A 20,445-nucleotide genomic window follows, 5' to 3' on the forward strand; every position below is an offset into this window, starting at 1 on the left:
GTTTTAAGTTTTCTGTGATTATTTAACCTGATAATTATAGAGAAGTTTTGGCCCCTGGGCTTTCCATACACACCAGCGCCGCTGAAGTGCGCTAGTTAATTAATGGTGCTATGGTGCCACCAGCAAAGCTTTTAACTGTGAAATATCTCGACATCTACGAGATGGATCGGCTGCGTAGACATTAGTGGTTCCCAGGCGATAAATCCCAGTGGACTTGGGGGGCGCCTTATGACTTTTCCTGTAGCACAGGCCTAAGGTTGATGTTTTGGCTGAGTGTCTTCTCAACAGGCTATTAGATGGACTGACACAAAATTTTTATTTTTTTATGCCCCCCCCCACGGGACAGAGCCTCTGGAGCGAGCGTTGTGAAGCCAAACTCTAATACAATGTGCTAATTAAACGCATTATGTTAAACAGCGAGACATCAACTTAATGACCAATGAGGTATAATAATATACTCTTTTAATGAAAGGCCTATGAGCATGACAGTGTAGTAAAAAAGGGAACTCATCTCGGAACGAGTAGACAGAGAGTGTCTTTGAACGAAACACACCTTCCGCCAGCTGCAGGGCTGATGCGTGGGAGCAAAAAGAAAATGGAGGTTTCCTGCTGATTGAATTCAGTATAATGGTTAAAAAACACACTCGAGGAACCTTTTAACAGACTTTTATTCTGTTCATGATCACACACATACGCAGAAACAATATCAACCACCACCATAATAAAAGAAGAACACAAGTGACACTTGATGAACACTGCGAGTCTGTTACGTGGAATTAACTTTTTGTCATTGCTTTCGTAACATACTGCACATCTCCTGTTTAAACCACTGATCACCAAAGTACGGTTATAGATCATAAAAAGCCCCCCACCCTCTGATAAGCTGCGCATTGTAACATACATGATTTGCAGGAAGGTGAAAATTAGGAGAGAAAAAAAAAAAAAAAAAAAAAACGAGGAGTGGCAAAGCAGCCTGCTTATCTCAGAACAGCTGTTGGTTCGAGTTCCTCTAGTCACAAACGGTATTTTTATGTTGCTTTTATTTCCGATGTTAGAAAACAGGTTGTGTGCAGCCATTTTCTAGAATGAGCCCCCCCACAAGATAGAAAATGATGTGATTCCATCCCTTGTGTGTGCTAGTTAGATCTCATTTAACAGGCATCAGTACACAAACACTTGCTGTAAAGCGTTGCCATTTCTTGGTTTGCGTTTCCTTTCTTTTTGAACTTATATCCCGCGATAAAGCGAGAGAGAGAAAGCTGTACTGTAAATGTAAGGCACCGTACCGCACCTTTAAAATACACTCTACATGTAAATTCAGTCAAAGGACCCAGGTTACACGGGTAATCAAACGTGAGGCAGGTCAGTCATCAGATTTCTCCACTACTCCGGCCGTACTTTGGAAATATCACTCAATTCATTTGAACCCCTGTGACGATTCAAGACACGGCTTCCTGCTTTTCTGTCTGGGAATGTCACATGCAATAGCACATGCATACGAATTTGTCATGTCTTAGTAAACATTAAAAAAAATAACTGAAATATTGTGCTCTGCACTTCACAAAACAATTTGTTCGGTGAGTGTGAATGTCCAAAAAAAGAAATTTAGCCGGGCAAATCTTGAATACCCTATCCAGATTAAGGAAATGGTGTTTCTCATATTCATGAGGAGGATTTAAGAAATTCGTTTACTGCAGAAAGACAGACCGTATCTGCTTACTTAAGTGCATGTAAAAACGCTAACAGGGACAGTTCAAAGTGCTCTACGTAAAACATAAATCTAAAAGACATCTCATCCCTCAAAATGGCAACCAGGTTTGAATTTCTCTCACACTGTCTTCTATTCAGGCTCTCCCATTCACGTTGGCCTTGTCAGTGGATCGGTAGAGGGGCTGCGGTTCTCTGCAGGTTCAGACCACTGAGAGGCGAGAAGGGGGGGAGGCCTTCGTGGCCCAGCAGCTGACGGGTGGAGGAGTCCCAGCTCGAGCCAAACTCCAGCCGGCTGTAGACACACGGGTACTGATGGTCAGCCCAGCAAACCCACTCCACTGCCCTCTTCACTTCCTCCCACCGCCCGGGCCTGAAAGAAAAAGGTAGGTCGTTAGCAAAAGAGGCAGCTGCTCTGGAAATGGCCACAGCTCGGCTAGAAAATTAAAAACTAAGGATGATGCTTTAACAACTGAGAGAAAAAGGTTAAACCAGGTGAGTGAAGTTTTAAGATGTACATAAAAAGGACTTTGAGCAACTGATACATGTATAGCTTGGTTCCTCCTACAGATTATTTCCCCCTCATGATGACGCAAGCCGTTGTGCTTGGTTGTGGATGACTCAGGTCTTGTATTTTTGAACGGCTTTATCTGTCTATCATGCGCTGTAACCCTACAGCGATTGTAGTGTTTTGTAACCTGATTCTAATTCAGCCTCGTGTGAGTAAGACTGAGAAAGATCGACTTCATCAAGGCGGAACATCACACTGGTTTTCGTACCTACTCGTCCGCGTCCCCTGATTTGAACGTGTGTTTTGTTTGCAGTATGTTTACAGCGCCTTCAAGTTTAGACCCTCTTGATGTGTTTTTAGAAATATCAAAAAGGTCTTTCACAAGGTCTGCCTTTATGTTGCTGTGTCTGATCGTGGACAGACCTGGGCTGAGAGGAGTTGTCCAGACAGAAGAGGGTGCGGAGCAGTTTGCCTTCCTCCAGCTTCTCCACCCTCATCAGCTGCAGAACCAGAAGAGTCGCCACCATCCTCAGGATGTCTGCATGCGCCCTCACACCTAGAGCGCGCACACACACACACGCACACACACACACACACACACACACACACAAAGCAGAGCCTTTCTGTAAGAACTCACCTGTTTTCCCCACATTTGTAGCTTCAGACACTGGAAGTGGTGAACTGGAGCCAGTTTTGAGGTTATGGTACCTACTTGACTTTTTCCATTAATGATGGAACTAGTACCTTCTTACTTTGAATAATGATTTTTCCTTCACTATGAAACATTTTAACCTTTCACATTGTTTTTTTTAGAATAGAAAAAAACCAAACTTTGCTGCAGTTTGAATAAAAATGTATTTTTAAAAAAAGTTTAGACAGGGAAAGAGGTTTGATAATTTTCTCACATGACAGGTCACATGAAAAGTATAATGCAGTAGTCAGACCAACCTGCACTTTGACAATTTATGTAATTTAAATACTGTTTACATGTTTACACAATGTACTTGAGTACATTTAACACTTGTATTTGTTTACTATTAAGTAATATTTTACAATATGGTACCTTTACTTCAGTGAAATGTGCAGTTTATCCACATTAGAATTGGTCAAAAGTGCTATGAAATGAGAAAGATGTTCCCACTCTAAAGGCCTGAAACAGGTTCTCAGTGTTCTCACCTAGAGAACGAATGCCCTTGTTTTTCAGGAACACGTTGGCAAAGACGTCGACATTGACACTTATTAATTCACCCAGTTCTGTGGTTAACTCCCAGTAGCCCTCCTGCAACACAAAGACAAATAACACAATTTGTCATTTCCGAAGCAAAGTGGTAAGAAGATGTCACTAAAACACCCATTCCTCACTACCCCGGGGACGGCTGGTGTAAGCAAAGCTTGGCTATAGGGGAGGAAATGTATTTTTATTGATTTTTTTTTTTAAAACAAGAAATCAAAAGACAAAAACAGTTGGTTATTCCGACATAATTAACACCACTGGCACTGTAGGCAAATAGTGGCCCATGGATCAAATCCGACAAAAATCCAGCAAAAATATGTGGCTCCCTGATGGAAGCTGAAGATTACAGTTTACAGTTTTCTAACACGGTTTTTCATTAATATACTGTAGATAACTAAGTAAATTAAATTCCAATATAAACTGTAAGACCTCGTAACATCTGGTTCTGCATCCACATGAAGAGAGGCAAGCCAACTGCGGCTGCTGTACATCACTCCGAATTCTAATTAACTTACCCAATGAATAATATAAATAAATAATATAATACACGTAATTTTAACGAAACAAGTGATTTCACAGCCGTATTACATTAGACCAAAACAGATTTGTGTCTCACAAACACATATAGATGGCAGCGTAGGAGAAAATGCCTACTGAAGCCAACAACAACAGCAGCAGCAGCATTTTCGTTCAGCCATAATTGAAGCTAGGCCATTGTTATTGTTGTGTGGTTACCTATCAAGTACATATCTAGTTTCATGGTGAAACACAAAAGATACATTCACATACAGTATGTGTGTCATTTTTTTTGCCAAATCAGTATTAATATAAGCTGCCGTAAACCCTTTAGCTCTCACTCATTAATGGAGTGAATACAGACACAATCCCAAAAGAAACTGTGTCATGAATCTATTTTATTCTTAAAGAAATCCATCCATTCATCCATCAATTCCGGCTCCTCCTGGGGGATCCCGAGGCGTTCGCAAGCCAGATGAGATATATAACCTCTCCGGCGTCTTCTGGGTCTACCCCGGGGTCTCTGACCAGGTGGACGTGCCAGGAGGACCTCCAATGGAAGGCGCCCAGGTGGCATCCTAATGAGACGCGCCAACCACCTCAACTGGTTCCTTTCGACACGAAGGAGTAGCGGCTCTGCTCTGAGTTCCCTGTGGATATCAGAGCTCGTTACCCTAATCTCCAAGGCTCAACCCGGCCACCCCGCAGAGGAAACTCATTTCAGCAGCTTGCATCTGTGATCTCATTCTTCCGGTCAGTGCCCAGTGCTCATGACCATAGGTGGTAAATCGAAAGCTTTTCCTTTCGGCTCAGCTCCCACTTCACCACAATGGTCCGGTACAACGCCCGCTTCACTGCTGATGTCGCACCGATCCTCACACTGAACGAGACTTCGAGATACTTAAACTCCCTCATTTGGGGTAGAATCTCCCTCCCAACACCGATCGGAGGGAAGTTCTGTCCGTGCCGATCACACACAGGATCGGTGACGAGGGACAGCCCTGGCGGGTGCCACCGCCCTCCGGGGTATTCTTAAAGAAGTTTGATGGTTTAATCAGATTGCAGACCCCTGATTCAGACTGCGATTGTTGACAGCTTCTCCAGAGCTCTAGCTGGATACTAAATTGCAAATGCATGGACACCCGTCTTTATCCATGTATTCTGTTGGCCTGACTTCAGCCTATGTTGAGGTCGCAGGCAATTACTGTAAGTTACTTTGGACAAATCATCTGCTAAATGAATGAATATAATATGTTACAAATGTTATTTACTATATGATGGCACTTAAATCGCTTGCAGATAGATTGTAAGAAAAAAATGGTGAAAGGCATGAAATGTAATAAAATATCTAAAAAAAAAAAAAAAAAAAGTAAGCTGCTAAAAAGCAACTGCTCTTGTAACTCAAATTGGCTCTGCCCACAGACGCATGCTATCAGTATTCATCTCTAAAACTGCAGTGGTTCACTCAAACACAACACAGTCTGTGAAGAAATGGTTTCAGTGTTTTAACAAAGTTCAATGTTATCAACAAGTTCTTTGTGACAGCTAGTAGACCTAGAGAACAGTACGTTACAAAAATCCAGAGGTCAGAATTGATACTTCTTTTTCACAGCCGACATTTTAACTTATCAGCAGGCAAAGCATAGTTTTAATTTATGTGCATGAGTAAGCCAGCATACACATGATCATGTCCCTGGAGTGTGCTTTACCTGAATGAAATGCAGCCATGATTAATGTTTTTAGTTTCAGCTAAGTTTAGTGTTATCTGTACACTGGCAACATTGAAGTAGAGCCGATAAAATTTCGAAAATTTCTTACTGAATGCTGCATCTGGAAGATCTTTGTCCATTTGAGCTCCAGTACTTCAGGATCTCTTGACTTTCTCCTGAAACAACATGATCACAGCAGGACACTCTTAGTGAATACTGACACTAGTGTGCCAACTGTTGGATAATAAAAACACATATAATTCCAGAATCGTAAACGTAAACAAACATTTATGCTGATTTTGTCTTCCGTCCAAATGCATAGTTGCCAACACACATACAGTTACCGAGCACACCATTAGGATCACCTACACACCTGCTTATACTTGAAATTATCAGCCAATCAGAATGGTGCGAAAAACAAAAAACCTCCAGCGAGCAGCAGTTCTGCAGACTGAAACGCCTTGTTCATGGGAGAGATCAGAGGAGAATGGCCAGACTGGTTGGAGCTGACAGAAGGCTATGGTAACTCAGATAACCGCTCTTTACAACTGTGGTGAGCAGAAAAGCATCTCAGAATGCTCTACACATCCAACCTTGGGGCAGATGGGCTACAACAGCAGAAAACCTTATTGGGTTCTACTCCTGTCAGCAGAGAACAGAAATCTGAGGCTTCAGAGGTCACTGGTTCACCAAAACTGGACAGTTGAAGGCTGGGAAATTGTAGCCTGGTCTGATGAATCTGAATTTCCACTGAGGCAGCAGATGGTAAGGTCAGAATTTGGCGTCAACAGCATGAATCAATGGACCCAACCTGCCAGTCCAGGTGTGGGGAATGTTTGCTTGTGACACCATGGATCCCTTAATACCAATCAATCATGGTTTGTATGCCATAGCCTGTCTGAGCATCGATGTTGACCATGCAAATCCCTTCATGGCCACAATTTACCATCTTCTAATGGCTACTTCCAGCATGATAATGCACCATGTCACAAAGCAAAAGTCGAACATGAGAATGAATTCATTGTACTTCAGAGGCCTCCTCAGTCACCAGGTAACCAACAGAACACCTTTAGGATGTAGTAGAACGGGAGATTGGCAGCATGAATGTGCAGCTGACAAATCTGCAGAAATGATGTGATGTAGTCATGTCAACATGGACCGGAACCTCAAAGGAATGGTTCCAATATCTTGCGGAATCCATGCCACAAAGATTTTAGGCTGTTATGAGAGCAAAAGGGCCCAGTAATAATATGGTGTTCCTAATAAAGTGCTCGGTGAGTGTATATATAGAACATAAACAAATAGCTTTAAGTCCATTAGTCAGTAAACATACAGGTGATTTAGTGTGTTTTCGTTCTGTCAACCAGAGCCTTGCTGGCATTAAAATAAGAGTATTTAAATAGATAGAGTATTTTGGCAACAACAGTTGTTTTACAAGAATTATTATCAGGGTTTTCTAAATTGAAGCATATCTAAAAAATAATAACTGTTTCAGGACTCACTCAAATGAATGATGAACTGGTAGGGACTGGAGAAAAAGGTGCTCCCCAACTTTTTGCGTAAAGCCTTGAGCAGTTTCTGATGTAGTTCGACGGAGACCTGAACGTAACTGAAGTCTCTTCCTTAAAACAGGCTGAGGCACACTTTCAACAGGTGCAGGTTCAGACTGGTCCAATTCTTCCCTGAAAGAAAAGCGTCTTGGTTGAACGTCCCCTCTACCCCTACAAACTCCAAATGAGAATATCTCTTCTTGGGGTTGAACTTGAGGCAGAGGGGGCCCTGATGTCCCAAAAAGTTCCTGTCTAACTTCAGAGCCAGAGAAACCAAAACCTAAAGCTTGTTCAACTTCAAAACTGCGTTTGCTCCTCCGTAAAGAGAAGCTTTTAAAGTCTGTTGTATGAGCTGGTGTCACGGAGTTTGGAGATGCTTCATTTGTGAGAGACCATACTGATTTTGCAGAACATTCTGGAGCAGATGCAGGTCCAGCCGGGTATGACATGCATCCCATAGGGTCAAAGGAAATATCTTCTGAGCCAAGACACATATCCAAATCAAGCCCCTTTGAAAGACTCACGGCTGATCGATCAGCAAGAGCTGCACGTTGTAACTGTGTGGAAATTATAGGTAAAGAGAACAGATTACGAGATGCTGACATTGGTCCCCTGGAAGCTTGTAGACTTTTCGAAACCTGTTCAGTCTTTCCGAAACCCTTGTCTGTCTCCACTGTCTGAGTGAGTAGAGATGGCCTGCCATGAACGACAGGGTGACTCATAGGTTCCAGATAAGAAGCTGGGCAACGAGGCAAAAGAGGATGAGGTGGATCAAACTTGGGGGACTGAGAATGAATGAAAGCAGGGGGAGGCGGAGGTGTAGGTGGAGAGATTGGAGAGTCTGAAAATTGGGTCTGCACAAGTTTAGAAAAGCACATGGGATGAGGCCGGGGAGGGGGAGAAGGAGTATGGGAAACTTTCCCTTGGACTGTGTCAGCCAGGTCATGTATCTCTACTGCTGAAAGATATTCCATCTCGTCATGCTTCTCTTTTGCGGACCTCATGAACCATCCCTCTTTTTTTGCCTGTGGGGCACCAATGACTGCTTGACTGTCTGTGTGAAATTTCAGAGGCGATGCAACAGATGCCCTAGAGGCTCTCTACAAAAGGAGAGAAATGAAGAAAACAAAAAAAAAAAAAAAGAGTCAGAATCTATTTTTTTGCTCTCAAATTAAACTGAACTACTCAACTACAAACCTCTTGTTCGTTTTTTTAAACAATACAAAGTTCATTGTAGTTTACACACGTATTATCTGTTTTTAGATCAATTCAATCAAGCAGACTTTAGGTCATGTTACCTGACCTCATTGTTAACAAGTCCTAAGGAGATTTCACAGTAATGGCCTGCATCTGCTTTCACATTAAATTGCGTTTTCTGTGATGCACAAGCAGGAAGAACTGAGTTAATATTATCAGTAGCTTTATACATCAACATTAGAGCAGTCTGCATTGCTCTGCTTTAACAATAATATGTTTGTGATGCCACACAAGGATATGTGATGCTTGTTTAGGAATCATTGAACTATTTTGTGCTATTTATTAGTTTTTTTTTACCCCCCCACCGTCCATGCATTCAAAATAGCAGCCAATTCTAAAATACGCATTTGTGGTCCGCCCAAAAAGGCAAATGTGCATTTGCAGTTTATGCATGAAGGGACTTACCATTGGCGAATAATCTGGAGAGATTGAGCCCTGTAAAATACAACATAGGTTTCCCTCTATATCATTGTAGTCTTCCTACAACAGAGAAAAATGCAGGATTAGTAAATCCTAACAAGTAAAGCGGCTCTTCCCCTCTAATTAAACTATACACAGTGTGACGCTACCTCCATAAAATAACTTTCAGACAAATCAACAAAATTCTTTTCTTCCTCTTCAAAACACCCTCCTTCCTCATCTGCGTTTTCCTTTTCCTCTTCACTATCCTGAGGAAAAATCCAGCTGATGTAGGGGAGGAAGTCCACATCCTCTTCTGCGATCAGCTTGGGGATGTCTGTGAAACCCTTCTCCGGTTGTTCTGCGTCCTAAAACAAGGTAGACGAGTTTGGGTCGGTTAGGTGGGGGTTGGGTTGGTCGCCCGTGGCGGCTACAATAAGTGAATATGAATAACAGCGTGAACGTGAAAAAGCCGGAAAAATTGCACAAACCCTTTCCTCAATGGCCACAAAGCTGGTGAACTGAGACAGAATGGAGAACTCTTTGCTTAACTCGATGATGAAGGACTTCAACTCCGCTTTCTTCCCCTGGAAAAGCAAAAATCCACATCAACTGGTGGAGCTCAGACCGGGCCCCTCAACCGAGGTGGGCCGCTTTTGGTTTCGCTCAAAGACACACGAAAACACACACCTCATGTTCAGCCTCATTGGTATCCAGGCTTCCGTCTTCGTAATCCCTGATGAGGGCCCTTGCTGTGAGCTTGTGAAGAAACTGAAACACACACATCAGTACACATTGTAATCACCACCTCGTCATCGTCATGGTAACGACAATCACCATCACCCATCAACAGTATCTGCAGGGTGACCTAGTTATGATGTGTGTGTCGGTTGAGACAAAGTTTCACGTCTTTACAGTGTTACTTTATTCAGGGACTGAGCCTGTCAGTCGAACGACTGATCAACTGACATTAAACATATCCAGCTGGTCCTGTTGGGGTTCTTGAGAGTGAATGTGTGCGGACTTACTGTGCCCCTGCTCTTCTGCAGCTCACTGGTTGACACCATGGTTTTTAACTCCTTACCACTCAGGTTTCCAAGGAGGGTTGCCTGCACGTAACAGCAATCATTGGAGTCATTTATCAAGGAGACATGCCTAATACTGCATTTGCTCATTTAGAACTTTTTGAATATGATGATTCGGTGCATATTATTGTACATTTAATATTATTTTGTTTGTGATAATTGGTTAAGGAAAACAATCAATCTGAATGTGTCACATTTAGCTGTGGAAAACTGTAACGGGCATTTTTTTTTACTAGTTTTTAGACTAAACAATCAAGCTGCAGTTCAGTTTGCATTCATGTACAAACACTGCGTACCTGAGTGCAGTGTGGCACAAAGCCGTAAACCAGGGTGTGACAGTCATTGAAAAGAGCATGGAGCTGTTTGGGGGCTTGCACAGGAGGTGGCGCTGTGGGGTTGAACTGCCGCCACTTCACTGACACCGAACTGCAGCCAGGAGATGCTATACGCTTCACTTGACATGCCACCTGTGGCCAAAACAGATAAATGAACAGTGGTTATTTCATTCCAGGTGAGAATATATGTGTTACATTTTATGACTTGTTGCAGTAGAAATGAAATAGGGCAGGAAAGAAGCACGTGTCAAGTCCTGAGTCTTGCTGGACGAACTTTGCCAGTATATCCCCTGGGATGAGGCTGGATGTTTGAAATGTGTCCACATGGGGGCAATTGCTTATTTCCAGAGAGACAATGAATACAATAAGTAAGGATCTCACTGAAATGGCACTGCATGCACTTCATCTGAAGGTACAATCATGTAACATTCCCGTAAACAAGGTCTAGATGGAACCTTTTGTAACATTAACGCTTAAGTGCTGTTACATAACTTGTGAATCAGTTCTATTCATTTAGGTGCAATAAAAGTTAGTTATCTTAGCTTTTATCTCGGATTAGGTTTAAAAATCAGTATACGTTGTGTGATTCTCTGTGACGAATTAGATGTCATCTCACCTTTTTTCCCCAGGTGTGTTTGATTTTTGTGTCGAAGAATTCGTAGGCTCCACCCCCTGCCTGGGCCAGTGCTCTCAGCATGTGCCGATTGGCTGTGGGGCTGAAAAGACAAAGGGACATAAACATACACCTTTAAAATGTCTGTAACCAAGCAGAAAGAAAAATATCGTGGTTCCTTTGACTATAAAAAAATAAAATAAAATAAAATACAAAATTCCTACCACCCCCCTGTCCTATGACCATTCAAACCATTCAGACCTTAGGCCACAGGTGAAGAGGCGGCTGTGCTGAGCATTGTCTCTGAGCAGCTGCAAAGTTAGCTCCGCGTTCTGGATGTGGCCGTCCGACAGCAGCAGCAGGTTCCTGATGCCACGGGATGGAGGCAGCAGGCTGAGAGCACGCAGCGGCCGCCACAGCTCAGTGCTGCCGCCTACTGGGGAGAAGTGCTGATAGGCGGGAGAGGGGCAGAGATAATGTGAATTTCTGAAACCGACCATATGTCTCACTTGGTGAATAGAACTACAGACGTGTCAACAGACTGTTGGCAGTATGGCTGCAAATGTACCACTTCTGCCAGTTAAATCAAAATAAAATCCAATTTGAAAACTACTTCAATCCATTCAGCTCATTTTATGGGAACTATAAAATGTCTGTTTAAATCTGGTTTCACGTGGTAATAAACCGCTACAAATAAGCAACACAACAAAGGGGCTGGTATTGTTTTCACCTTGTGAGTGTGATTGTGCGTCATCACCGCAAAATGATGGCACACACTCAAGCCTAACCCTAACCCCTAAACCTAACCCTGACCCTGACCCACAACCTAACCCCCTAACCCTAGATACCTGCTGTAGCGGGACTATCCCAGAGGCAGAGGTGAGTACTTTGGCAGGTGGTTTATAGGTCTGTCTGTCTGTCTGTCTGTCTGTCTGTGGACAGATTTTTCCACCGCGGTAGCACCACAACCGTGCAAGATACGGTCACAAAGCTTCACAGGTGGGTAGTTGAAATCAAAATGAAGGCCGAGTTCGGGTGTGGTCCGAGCAAGATCGCCAGGAGTAAGGAGGTTGGAAGCAGGGGCCACCGGTCCCCCGCTTTACGCTCCTGTACCACATTGGTCTTAACTCACGGATCACTGTATCCCAGTTTTAATCATTCCTGTCCACTCTGAGACATTAGGTAAAACGACAGACCATCTTCCGATGGGATCACACCAGCTTCAACGACTCTCAGTAATGTAGCAGTGACTACTGAATAACCATGGGTCGGAACCTCAACATGCTGAAAGTTGCTGCGGCTGGTGCGATCCCATCAGACCGTGGTCTCCAGTTTTGGCTGTTTATCCAGTCTGGCTGGGTTAGAACTAGGGCTAACCACCTTGCAATAACGCGTGAACACTCCCGTGTTGAAATAAGAGCTTTGTTCGCTGTTCTTTTCATTCCACAGACATTGCGTGAACGCAGCCATAGAAAACTGAGAGTATTTCTTCCGGTTCACCTTTCATCCTATCTGGATCAGAATAATTATGCACAGGGTGAATCAGGGCACAAAAACAAGTACTTTTTGTATTTGCCTTTTATTACTTTTGTTGTTACTGTAATATCAACATTGTATTTCATAAAATCTAAAAAAACTTCTAAATCTATTGTTTGTTCTTTCAGCAGCTTTTAAATGAATTGTCCTAGTCATCAATTGTCATTTTTAATAAAAAAATTTTAAAAAAAAAAATCACAGAATTAAACTTATCAAAATTAACTAGTCATGACTTCTTTAAAAACAAAAATTAATGTAGCATTGTTTAGTTATAGGAATTCTGAAATTCATATTATAAATGAATCTTACATTGATTAGTCTAGTCATCATTTTCACCATCGTTTCCGGCTTCCATTTTTATGTTTAGGAAAAGTACTGACAAAATGTATCGTAAAAAAATTAATGTATCTGTGTGTCATAGGATAAAGTTCCTTTCAAACCTCCACTCAGGCTGGAACCATTTCACGTATATGAAATGGTCATTTTTGTAATTTTTTGTTTTACAGCTTGTTTTACAGTTGAACTTTAGATCTAGATTAATCTAGCTCGATGGAAATAACCAACCAATGGAAATAAACACAGAAAATAATAAAGCATCTCTAATTTTGAGAAAAAAAAGAAAGAAAGAAAAAAAAAATGCTTTCTTCATTACATCGCTCTGCAGCAACACTACTCAGAATTCCTCATAACTGTGGCTTTCCAGGTTGAACTACAGTATGAAATAATCTGCCAGTCATATCTCACCTTGATGAAGCTCTCTGCTGTCTGACGAGCTTCAACGAGCGGCTGTGCCGTCAGGAACGCTTCTGTGTGATCTGACGGACAAAAAAAAACAAAACACACTGAGAGTCAGGAAAATGACTACTGACTACTGACTACTAGAGTCTACTACTGCAAAACATTTGGTAAGATCATCATCTATGAGAACCTGACTGAGACTTCGGTTTTTTAAGAGGCGACTTTCATGTAAAGAGAGAGTCGACTTCACACGGTGAAAAGTCTCCGGATAGGCTCTTGTACTCGTGGGAATAATCTTCATCTAACATGTATATGATACTCGGCACATGTGAGATGAAGTGCTGAAACACTCCTGCATGTTTAACACATTACCAAAGAAGTGCTGGCTTTGTCATGCAGTTTTATTCTGTCACACACTGAGGATTTTGTTCATTTTTTTTTCCTCCTTTGTTATTTTATAAGGTCAATTTAATAGTTTTCACTATATGTCATCTTCAATTTGAGCTTCCTCTTTCATGGTGAGACAGTTCTGCCTTGTCTTATCTTGCCAGCTTGTACTTGTGTACACATAAAAACTTAAAAGGACAAAACTGACCCGTGCCAAATAAAATGACATTGACTCTGAGGTTTTGGCCGAGGGCTTTGAGGACCTGAAGGGCGATTCTCTGGGCCATGTGGAGAGACTCTCCTCTCATGGACTCAGACGTGTCCAGCAACAGGACCACTTCATCGGATGCTGAGCCGGAGTCGAGGTCAAAGTCTGGATAGAAAACCAACATGCAGGCCTAGAGGAGAGAGTGATAGATTAACATCAACAAAAAAAAAGTAACAGACTGAGATAAAGAGAGGAAGTCAGATGGACAGACAGACCTGGCTGTCCTTGTCTGGGTGTTTCTCCACCCACATCCTGGGAAGGTGGACCTCAGACAGAGTGACCGACAGCTCGAAACCATCTGCACCCATGACCTCTCCTGGGAGCACACTCACTACTGCCTTACAGTCTGTTCTCTATGGGATCACACGCACACGCACACGCACACGCACACACACACACACACACACACACACACACACACACACGCACACACACACACACACACGCACACGCACACACACACACACACACACACAGACAGAAAATAAACTTCTAATATGCCAAAACACAGAAACGCAGTCATATTTTATTGAAACTGTAACACGCAAGTCTTGTCTAAATCTTTACAAGAGTATGTTAATACTATTACAAATCATCCGCTGGTAGACTTCTAAATTTATCCCGTAATCGTTCCAGCACTTGAATGTTGAACCCCATTAGCAGGCGTTTATGTATGAAAAAATAAGAAAGAGCAAACTATTTTTTATAGCATGCAGGTTGTGCCACGGTTTCAATATCAAAACTCCAAACATCTTCTAGAATGTCTAGAATCCATGCTTAATTTCCAAACTAGCAAAGTCCAGAGAAAAAACAAAACAAAACTCTTTTAACTGTTTTATATATTTATAGACTTTCCTGACTTATGTAGGAATCCAGTGAGACAGAGGAAATAACTGGCAACCATGTAACAATCTGCATAATGAAAAAAATACAGGATTTACAGAAGGTGAAACACCCGAATTACCTTAATCTTGACCTTGTGAGTGATGCACCGCAGGCTGGTGATTTCATAGGGCATCTCGATTGACATGTCCAGGGTGAACTCTCTGAGGGAAAGAAACAACACATTGGACGCACCCTCCAGCTGGACACATGTAAGTGTACATTATAAAAAATAAAACTCCCAGGGAAGGAAGCACTAGAAGGAAAACCCAATTCTCTATCCAGAAGTTTTACTTGATAAACGACAGATGATTATTTCATTATTTGTGGATCAACTAGTCAACGGATCCACTGTCTCACCACACTACACCATTAAACATTCAGCACTAAAGATGGAGTCAGTTCTCTTGATCTCAGAATTAAAAATGAAGTTAAACATACATTGCACTGAAATAGCCAAAACGCACAATAAAACAATACCTCCTACTTGCTGCCTCATCAGTCACACACACCTTCGCCACAGTCACCTGTTGAGCAATGGAAAACACACAAAGACACAGAAAAGAACATTAATAGTCATTTTATTTTCAATGACACATACTACAAGATGAGATCAAATATCCTCGGCACCAGCCGTGACAGGAAGACACAGGCCTAATGCTGCAAAAATCAACAAATAAATAGACTAAAACTGCAACACTTGGCCCCAGTTTCTAATTGCTCCTGCAGATGAGTCCCACATTGCTTGATATACGCTGCCATTTCACTCCTTTAATTGCTTTCTAACTAACAAACACATTCACCGAACGGAAAATAAGGATAGGCAATTAAAGAAACCACATTGATGCAAATACATGCATATGCACTACAATAGCAGCCTTTGCCCTCTGTTGGTGTTCTCACTGTTTGGCTTCCACAGGGACCTGTTGCCGTTTTTCGCTCTACTAACAGCCACCTTGGTGCGGCCTCCCGTCGCGGTCCTCCTTACCTGTGTGGTCTGGTTGAGTGCCGCGCTCTCCTGCCACGGGGCCACGCTCCCAGGCAGGGAGAAGAGAATACCCCCATCCCTGACCATCAACTCGGACACAAAGGTAACTTTAATGAGGACGGTCGCACCGGGCGGCAGATTGCCCACGCTGATGGTGAACACGTCCTGCAGTGAGCACAAAAAAAGAAACAAAAAAACGTCACAATTGGTGTAGAAATACATTTTTATGCATCTATTTAATGGCAAGCGGTTTTAAACTTTTCATAACATTTGAGAAATGCTATGAAAAGCGCTAATGAATATTCTGCTTTAGTGATCAATCAACCAGAATCAAAGATTGCCAGATTTAGAGCTTGAATCTGCGTGATGATGCGTGTTTGGTTAAGCGAAGGGGACGGACATACGGGGGCATCCTGGTCCATGAGATATGCTCCATGACCTCTCTCGATGGCCTGCTTGTACTCCTTGCGAGCCTTCTCTTTCTCCTTCACCTGCGAACCAAACAGAAACAAAAAGCAAAGTCGCGCTGGTTGCGATCATGATCCTTGATGCTAGTTTTCGTCCATCGTGTTGTACAGGTGGGTGAGGTTTGCTGCGTGGCTTAACACAGTGACTGCCTGACAGCGTATGCAGTCACCGAGCAGCCGATCGGAAAAGAGCAGCCTGTCGCCGCCGCTCAAGACGTGTACAAGCCACGAAGATGAGAGGAGAAATCCATTACCTGTGGTGTCACTATTACACTGCACAGCTGGCGTGATGAAACAGATGCAAACTCCCGATGCCAACTTTTTAATCTGGTTTTCATGAAAAACTGAACTTTTTCATTTTCCTCTGTGTAGAAACGGCCAAGGTAGAACTCTGAGGAGAAAAGTTAAACTAAGTTACCTTTCCCACCACACGTTTTCCATCGATGAAAGCTTCAAATCCACACACTGCTGCAGAATCATCCAATGGGAAGACATACTTTGCCTCAATGGGCACGGAGCTCACGTTGGTGTATTTCTGGAAAATGATGACCTACAAGAGGAAAGAAGAGAGGAGACATTTTCAGGACAGACGAAAGAAAAACTGTCAAGCGCTTTATTTGAAATGCGATTGAGCAAATAAGCTCAGCAGTCAGTAACGTCCAGTAGTCTGATGTATTTTAGGAGGCTGAATCAAATCAACCACCAGATCACTGGGCTGTCGTCAACCTAACCCAGAATAAGCACACAGAAAAGTGAACTGGTCGTTTTTCTTTCACCTGCGAGAGCAGATCCATCAGTCTGCACTTCACATGGACAGCCTGCAGAGGGAGCTGCTGACCAGAGCTGTCCAACAGTCCCGCCGTCACGTCCTCCAGTGGGTCTTTAATGCTCTCAACCCCATCATCCTCCAAACCGAGCTCTGCAAATACACACACACACACACACACACACACACACACACACACACACACACACACACACACACACACACACACCAACACACAAATCAGATATGTCCACTCACAGCGGTCAAAAAGGCCCTGAAAAACGCATTTAGACCATTAAGGGACACTAAACTCGAAAACTAAAACTTTGGTATACTTTTGGAAAGTGAAGACCTACAAAACAAAAAAAAGAGGGGAGAGATTTTCATGTCTGAAGTAAAACTCTCCACACTGAAGCTAAGTAGACTGTAGAATTGCATTTTGATGGGATTTTGTTAACAGGACAATTATGAGTTTATCAAAGTGGTTTTAAAAATGGCTTTAGGAAGTGATGAAGTCAAATTTTCTTAATCATGAAAACTGACAAAACAATATGGTGTGTAACAATATCTGATGTTAATGTTGTCTAAACGAACTGGTAGCCCTAAGGAGAACTGCACTCTGATATATTTCACAAGCGTTTGGTGCTCACCTTGATCAGCAGAAGGCAGACACGGCTCAGCGGAGGCGTTGACGGCAGGACTGAACTCCTTCAGTTGGTCTCCCTCGATGCTGAACTGAACCACGTACTTCAGTTTCACTTGATCGGGACTGTACACCACATACTCATCATCCTGGAGCACAAGCAGAATTATACATGTATACAATTCTACATGTTCGAGTACGCACAGGCACAAATGTATATACGTGCTAGGGCTGAGCGACATTAGGCCAAATGTAACAGTAAAATTAACAGTAGGACAATAACTTGAGGATAACTTTTGCTGCCAATGGATATTTACACTGATTAAAAAAAAAAAAAAAAAAAAAAAAGATATACATAAATTATAAAAAAAAAAAAAAGTCCCCCCCCATGGGGGGTGGTGATGTGTCTTCCTCAAGCTCGGTTCCTCTACCAGAGGCCTGGGAGTTTCAGGTTTTTATATATATATATATATATATATATATATATATGTAGCTTAGTTTAAATGCTTAACTTTGTGTTCACATGGTAGCATGAGACACCACAAGTGGTCCAAATCAGAATGGAAAATCTTGTACATCAATTTGACCGGTTCACATCCTCACGATAAACAACTGATCCGTGTCCATCCGTGTCAGGTATGAAGATCAGATTAGAGACAGTTAATTTACAGGTCTTTCCATTTATCTGTTTATCTTTCCATCCACATTCACGCACACACGCACTCCTACCTCAAACTCAGAGGGAGTGTTAGGGGTGCGGCGGACCCCGTGCACGCTGTGATGTCCCTCAGGGGCCTCGGTCAGCGCGAGGTCTCGCCTGTGGACGTCCCTACAGCTTCCCAACGCCACATCACACACCAACAGCAGCCGAGAGCCGTCTGTCACACTGGGCTTGGAGTATTTTAAACTGGCGCTGCATGGAAAACGAAAGGCGTGCTTACGAAAGGTGACTGTGTTGCTGCCATCTGGCTTCCCGGATGATGAAATAATGTAACCGAGGCCCACAGGCTCAGTAGTGCAATATCAGCTCTCTTTAAATGAATTTTAATGCTTTTGAAATGGTTTTGGGCTTAAATAAGTTAAGGACAAGTTAATTCATACGTCTCATTTTGGTGGAGGCATTTTTGTACGTAAGATGTTGTTATATGCCAAATCAAATTGACAATTTTCTGGAATAAACCTTGTCAATTTCAGACTCTCTACTCACCTAACTGCGTCACTGAAGTAGATTCCACCGCCCAGATTACCGATGTCTGTTCTCTCTATCCCATGATGCTCCACTCCAACACGGGGCAACAGCAGACCACTACAGGGAGCGTGAAAGCACAGAGTTACAAAATAAAAGTTCAGGGCAGATTTCTTAATTGTTAAGTTGAAGATATAGACCTGCGCTATACTGTACCTGTCAAGCGGTCAGCAGCAGTCATAACATCACATTTCTCATATCACTATGTAATATACGCATGGGTAGAAAGAGGACACAGAAAAAAAATACAAATTATTGAATAACTGATTTATATTATGTATATGTTTAGAAAGGAAACGCTACACCAAATATTGAGGAAGTGCGCTCAAAATAGCACTAGAGGGTCACTGCTTGGACTTTATTTATCCATAAACCCTGCAGGGAGCTGTTGGGAAAACTTCACTCGATCAAACTGACGACTGATGACCCAGGGAGTCCCTTTTTTTTTTTTTTTTAAAGTAAACCAAAAGAATATATAATGTTCCTCTGGTGGTGCATTCCCTTACTGCAGACGGGCTGGCTCTTGAAATTCTAAAGAAGTTTCCACCTCAGAAATGTTATTCCACTGGCTTCTGTGACGACAACGCCTGGAATTATCCAACTACAACAATTTCAGAGATAAAATGGATTTTCAGGAATTGCTCAGTCAGTTAAACTGGGCGGCTCTAATTCACGGGCTCTTATGCCATTGTGTGAGTAGGCAGAGGGAAATAGGTCGATTGTTACAGAAACCTTCAATATTATATTTAAAAATAAAGATATAATGAGATGAGTGATAATAGATATATAGTTGTGTGTGAGTAATTTTCATCATAAAAATTAATGTATTTCTTGCACTATATTATATTTTCCGTTAACACACCAATGATGAACTGATTTTCTATGTGTGCGTGTGTACGTCTACAATTACATACTGTACATACTCGTAATTTGGGCGTATTAATCTTTTCATGCAGTCACATCATGGAGACTCGCCCCCGTTTAGGAGCAAATATCTGGTCTTCACATCAAATCCACTGAATTTCGTCAAGACTTGTTTTTTAATTAAACTTTCGATTAGATCACAGGAGGGTGAAGGTTGGAGTTGGAGGGGTCATCAAGGGGAAGTCAGTGGGCTACAATTTAAGTCAACACAATGTCCACATCGTTTGTGTGTGTGTGATCTCACCGAGACAGGATCCCCACAAAGTTGCTGGGGCTGGAGGAATGGAGAAGTGGCCTAATGTTCCCGAGCTCACTCCTAAACGTCTGAAGCTCCACCCCTCTGCTGACACGCAGGACCTGCTGGATCTGCACCTCTCTGCAAAGCACAGATGGAAACAAGGGCAGTCAGATGCCACGCACGTCTGAAAAAAATATATGTTTAGAGGTGTATGGATGGACTACTGTCCACAAAAAAAAAACAACTCATTGCTCAACATTGTGTTTCAGAGTTCTGGGTTGTTTTGTAGCACTCAGGAAACCCAGAGGCCATTTACCTCCAGAACTACTCTCAACTTCTCTATATCAAAGTTAATTTGAATGGCATGTCCCTGTTACTTTACATAAAGCCTTTAGTAAAACAATGTACCACTTCTGTATTTTCTATATCTTGACAAGAGTAAAGGT

General features: G+C 42.4%; 1 protein-coding gene across 3 annotated transcripts in view; it reads right to left on the reverse strand.

Annotated features, from left to right (window-relative positions):
• Nucleotides 1-650: 650 nt before the first annotated feature.
• The window catches only part of parp4 (poly (ADP-ribose) polymerase family, member 4), a 28,205-nt gene continuing 8,410 nt past the window's right edge, over nucleotides 651-20,445 (reverse strand). For all 3 annotated transcript variants that reach the window (XM_040147937.1, XM_040147938.1, XM_040147935.1), the window contains exons 11-36: nucleotides 20,006-20,137; nucleotides 18,799-18,897; nucleotides 18,321-18,504; nucleotides 17,599-17,740; nucleotides 16,959-17,101; nucleotides 16,601-16,732; nucleotides 16,120-16,206; nucleotides 15,716-15,880; nucleotides 15,208-15,254; nucleotides 14,810-14,891; nucleotides 14,061-14,198; nucleotides 13,786-13,975; nucleotides 13,197-13,267; nucleotides 11,178-11,365; nucleotides 10,920-11,019; nucleotides 10,265-10,435; nucleotides 9,912-9,992; nucleotides 9,574-9,654; nucleotides 9,375-9,470; nucleotides 9,054-9,251; nucleotides 8,890-8,964; nucleotides 7,180-8,327; nucleotides 5,787-5,853; nucleotides 3,395-3,497; nucleotides 2,642-2,774; nucleotides 651-2,080 (exon numbers count right to left, since the gene is read on the reverse strand). In XM_040147937.1, coding sequence (XP_040003871.1) covers nucleotides 1,873-2,080; nucleotides 2,642-2,774; nucleotides 3,395-3,497; nucleotides 5,787-5,853; nucleotides 7,180-8,327; nucleotides 8,890-8,964; nucleotides 9,054-9,251; nucleotides 9,375-9,470; nucleotides 9,574-9,654; nucleotides 9,912-9,992; nucleotides 10,265-10,435; nucleotides 10,920-11,019; nucleotides 11,178-11,365; nucleotides 13,197-13,267; nucleotides 13,786-13,975; nucleotides 14,061-14,198; nucleotides 14,810-14,891; nucleotides 15,208-15,254; nucleotides 15,716-15,880; nucleotides 16,120-16,206; nucleotides 16,601-16,732; nucleotides 16,959-17,101; nucleotides 17,599-17,740; nucleotides 18,321-18,504; nucleotides 18,799-18,897; nucleotides 20,006-20,137 — 4,261 coding nt within the window. In that variant the 3' untranslated portion in view covers nucleotides 651-1,872. The remainder of the gene's footprint in view (nucleotides 2,081-2,641; nucleotides 2,775-3,394; nucleotides 3,498-5,786; nucleotides 5,854-7,179; nucleotides 8,328-8,889; nucleotides 8,965-9,053; nucleotides 9,252-9,374; nucleotides 9,471-9,573; nucleotides 9,655-9,911; nucleotides 9,993-10,264; nucleotides 10,436-10,919; nucleotides 11,020-11,177; nucleotides 11,366-13,196; nucleotides 13,268-13,785; nucleotides 13,976-14,060; nucleotides 14,199-14,809; nucleotides 14,892-15,207; nucleotides 15,255-15,715; nucleotides 15,881-16,119; nucleotides 16,207-16,600; nucleotides 16,733-16,958; nucleotides 17,102-17,598; nucleotides 17,741-18,320; nucleotides 18,505-18,798; nucleotides 18,898-20,005; nucleotides 20,138-20,445) is intronic.

This window comes from Xiphias gladius, chromosome 16 (assembly GCF_016859285.1).
Source record: "Xiphias gladius isolate SHS-SW01 ecotype Sanya breed wild chromosome 16, ASM1685928v1, whole genome shotgun sequence".
NCBI lineage: Eukaryota > Metazoa > Chordata > Actinopteri > Istiophoriformes > Xiphiidae > Xiphias > Xiphias gladius.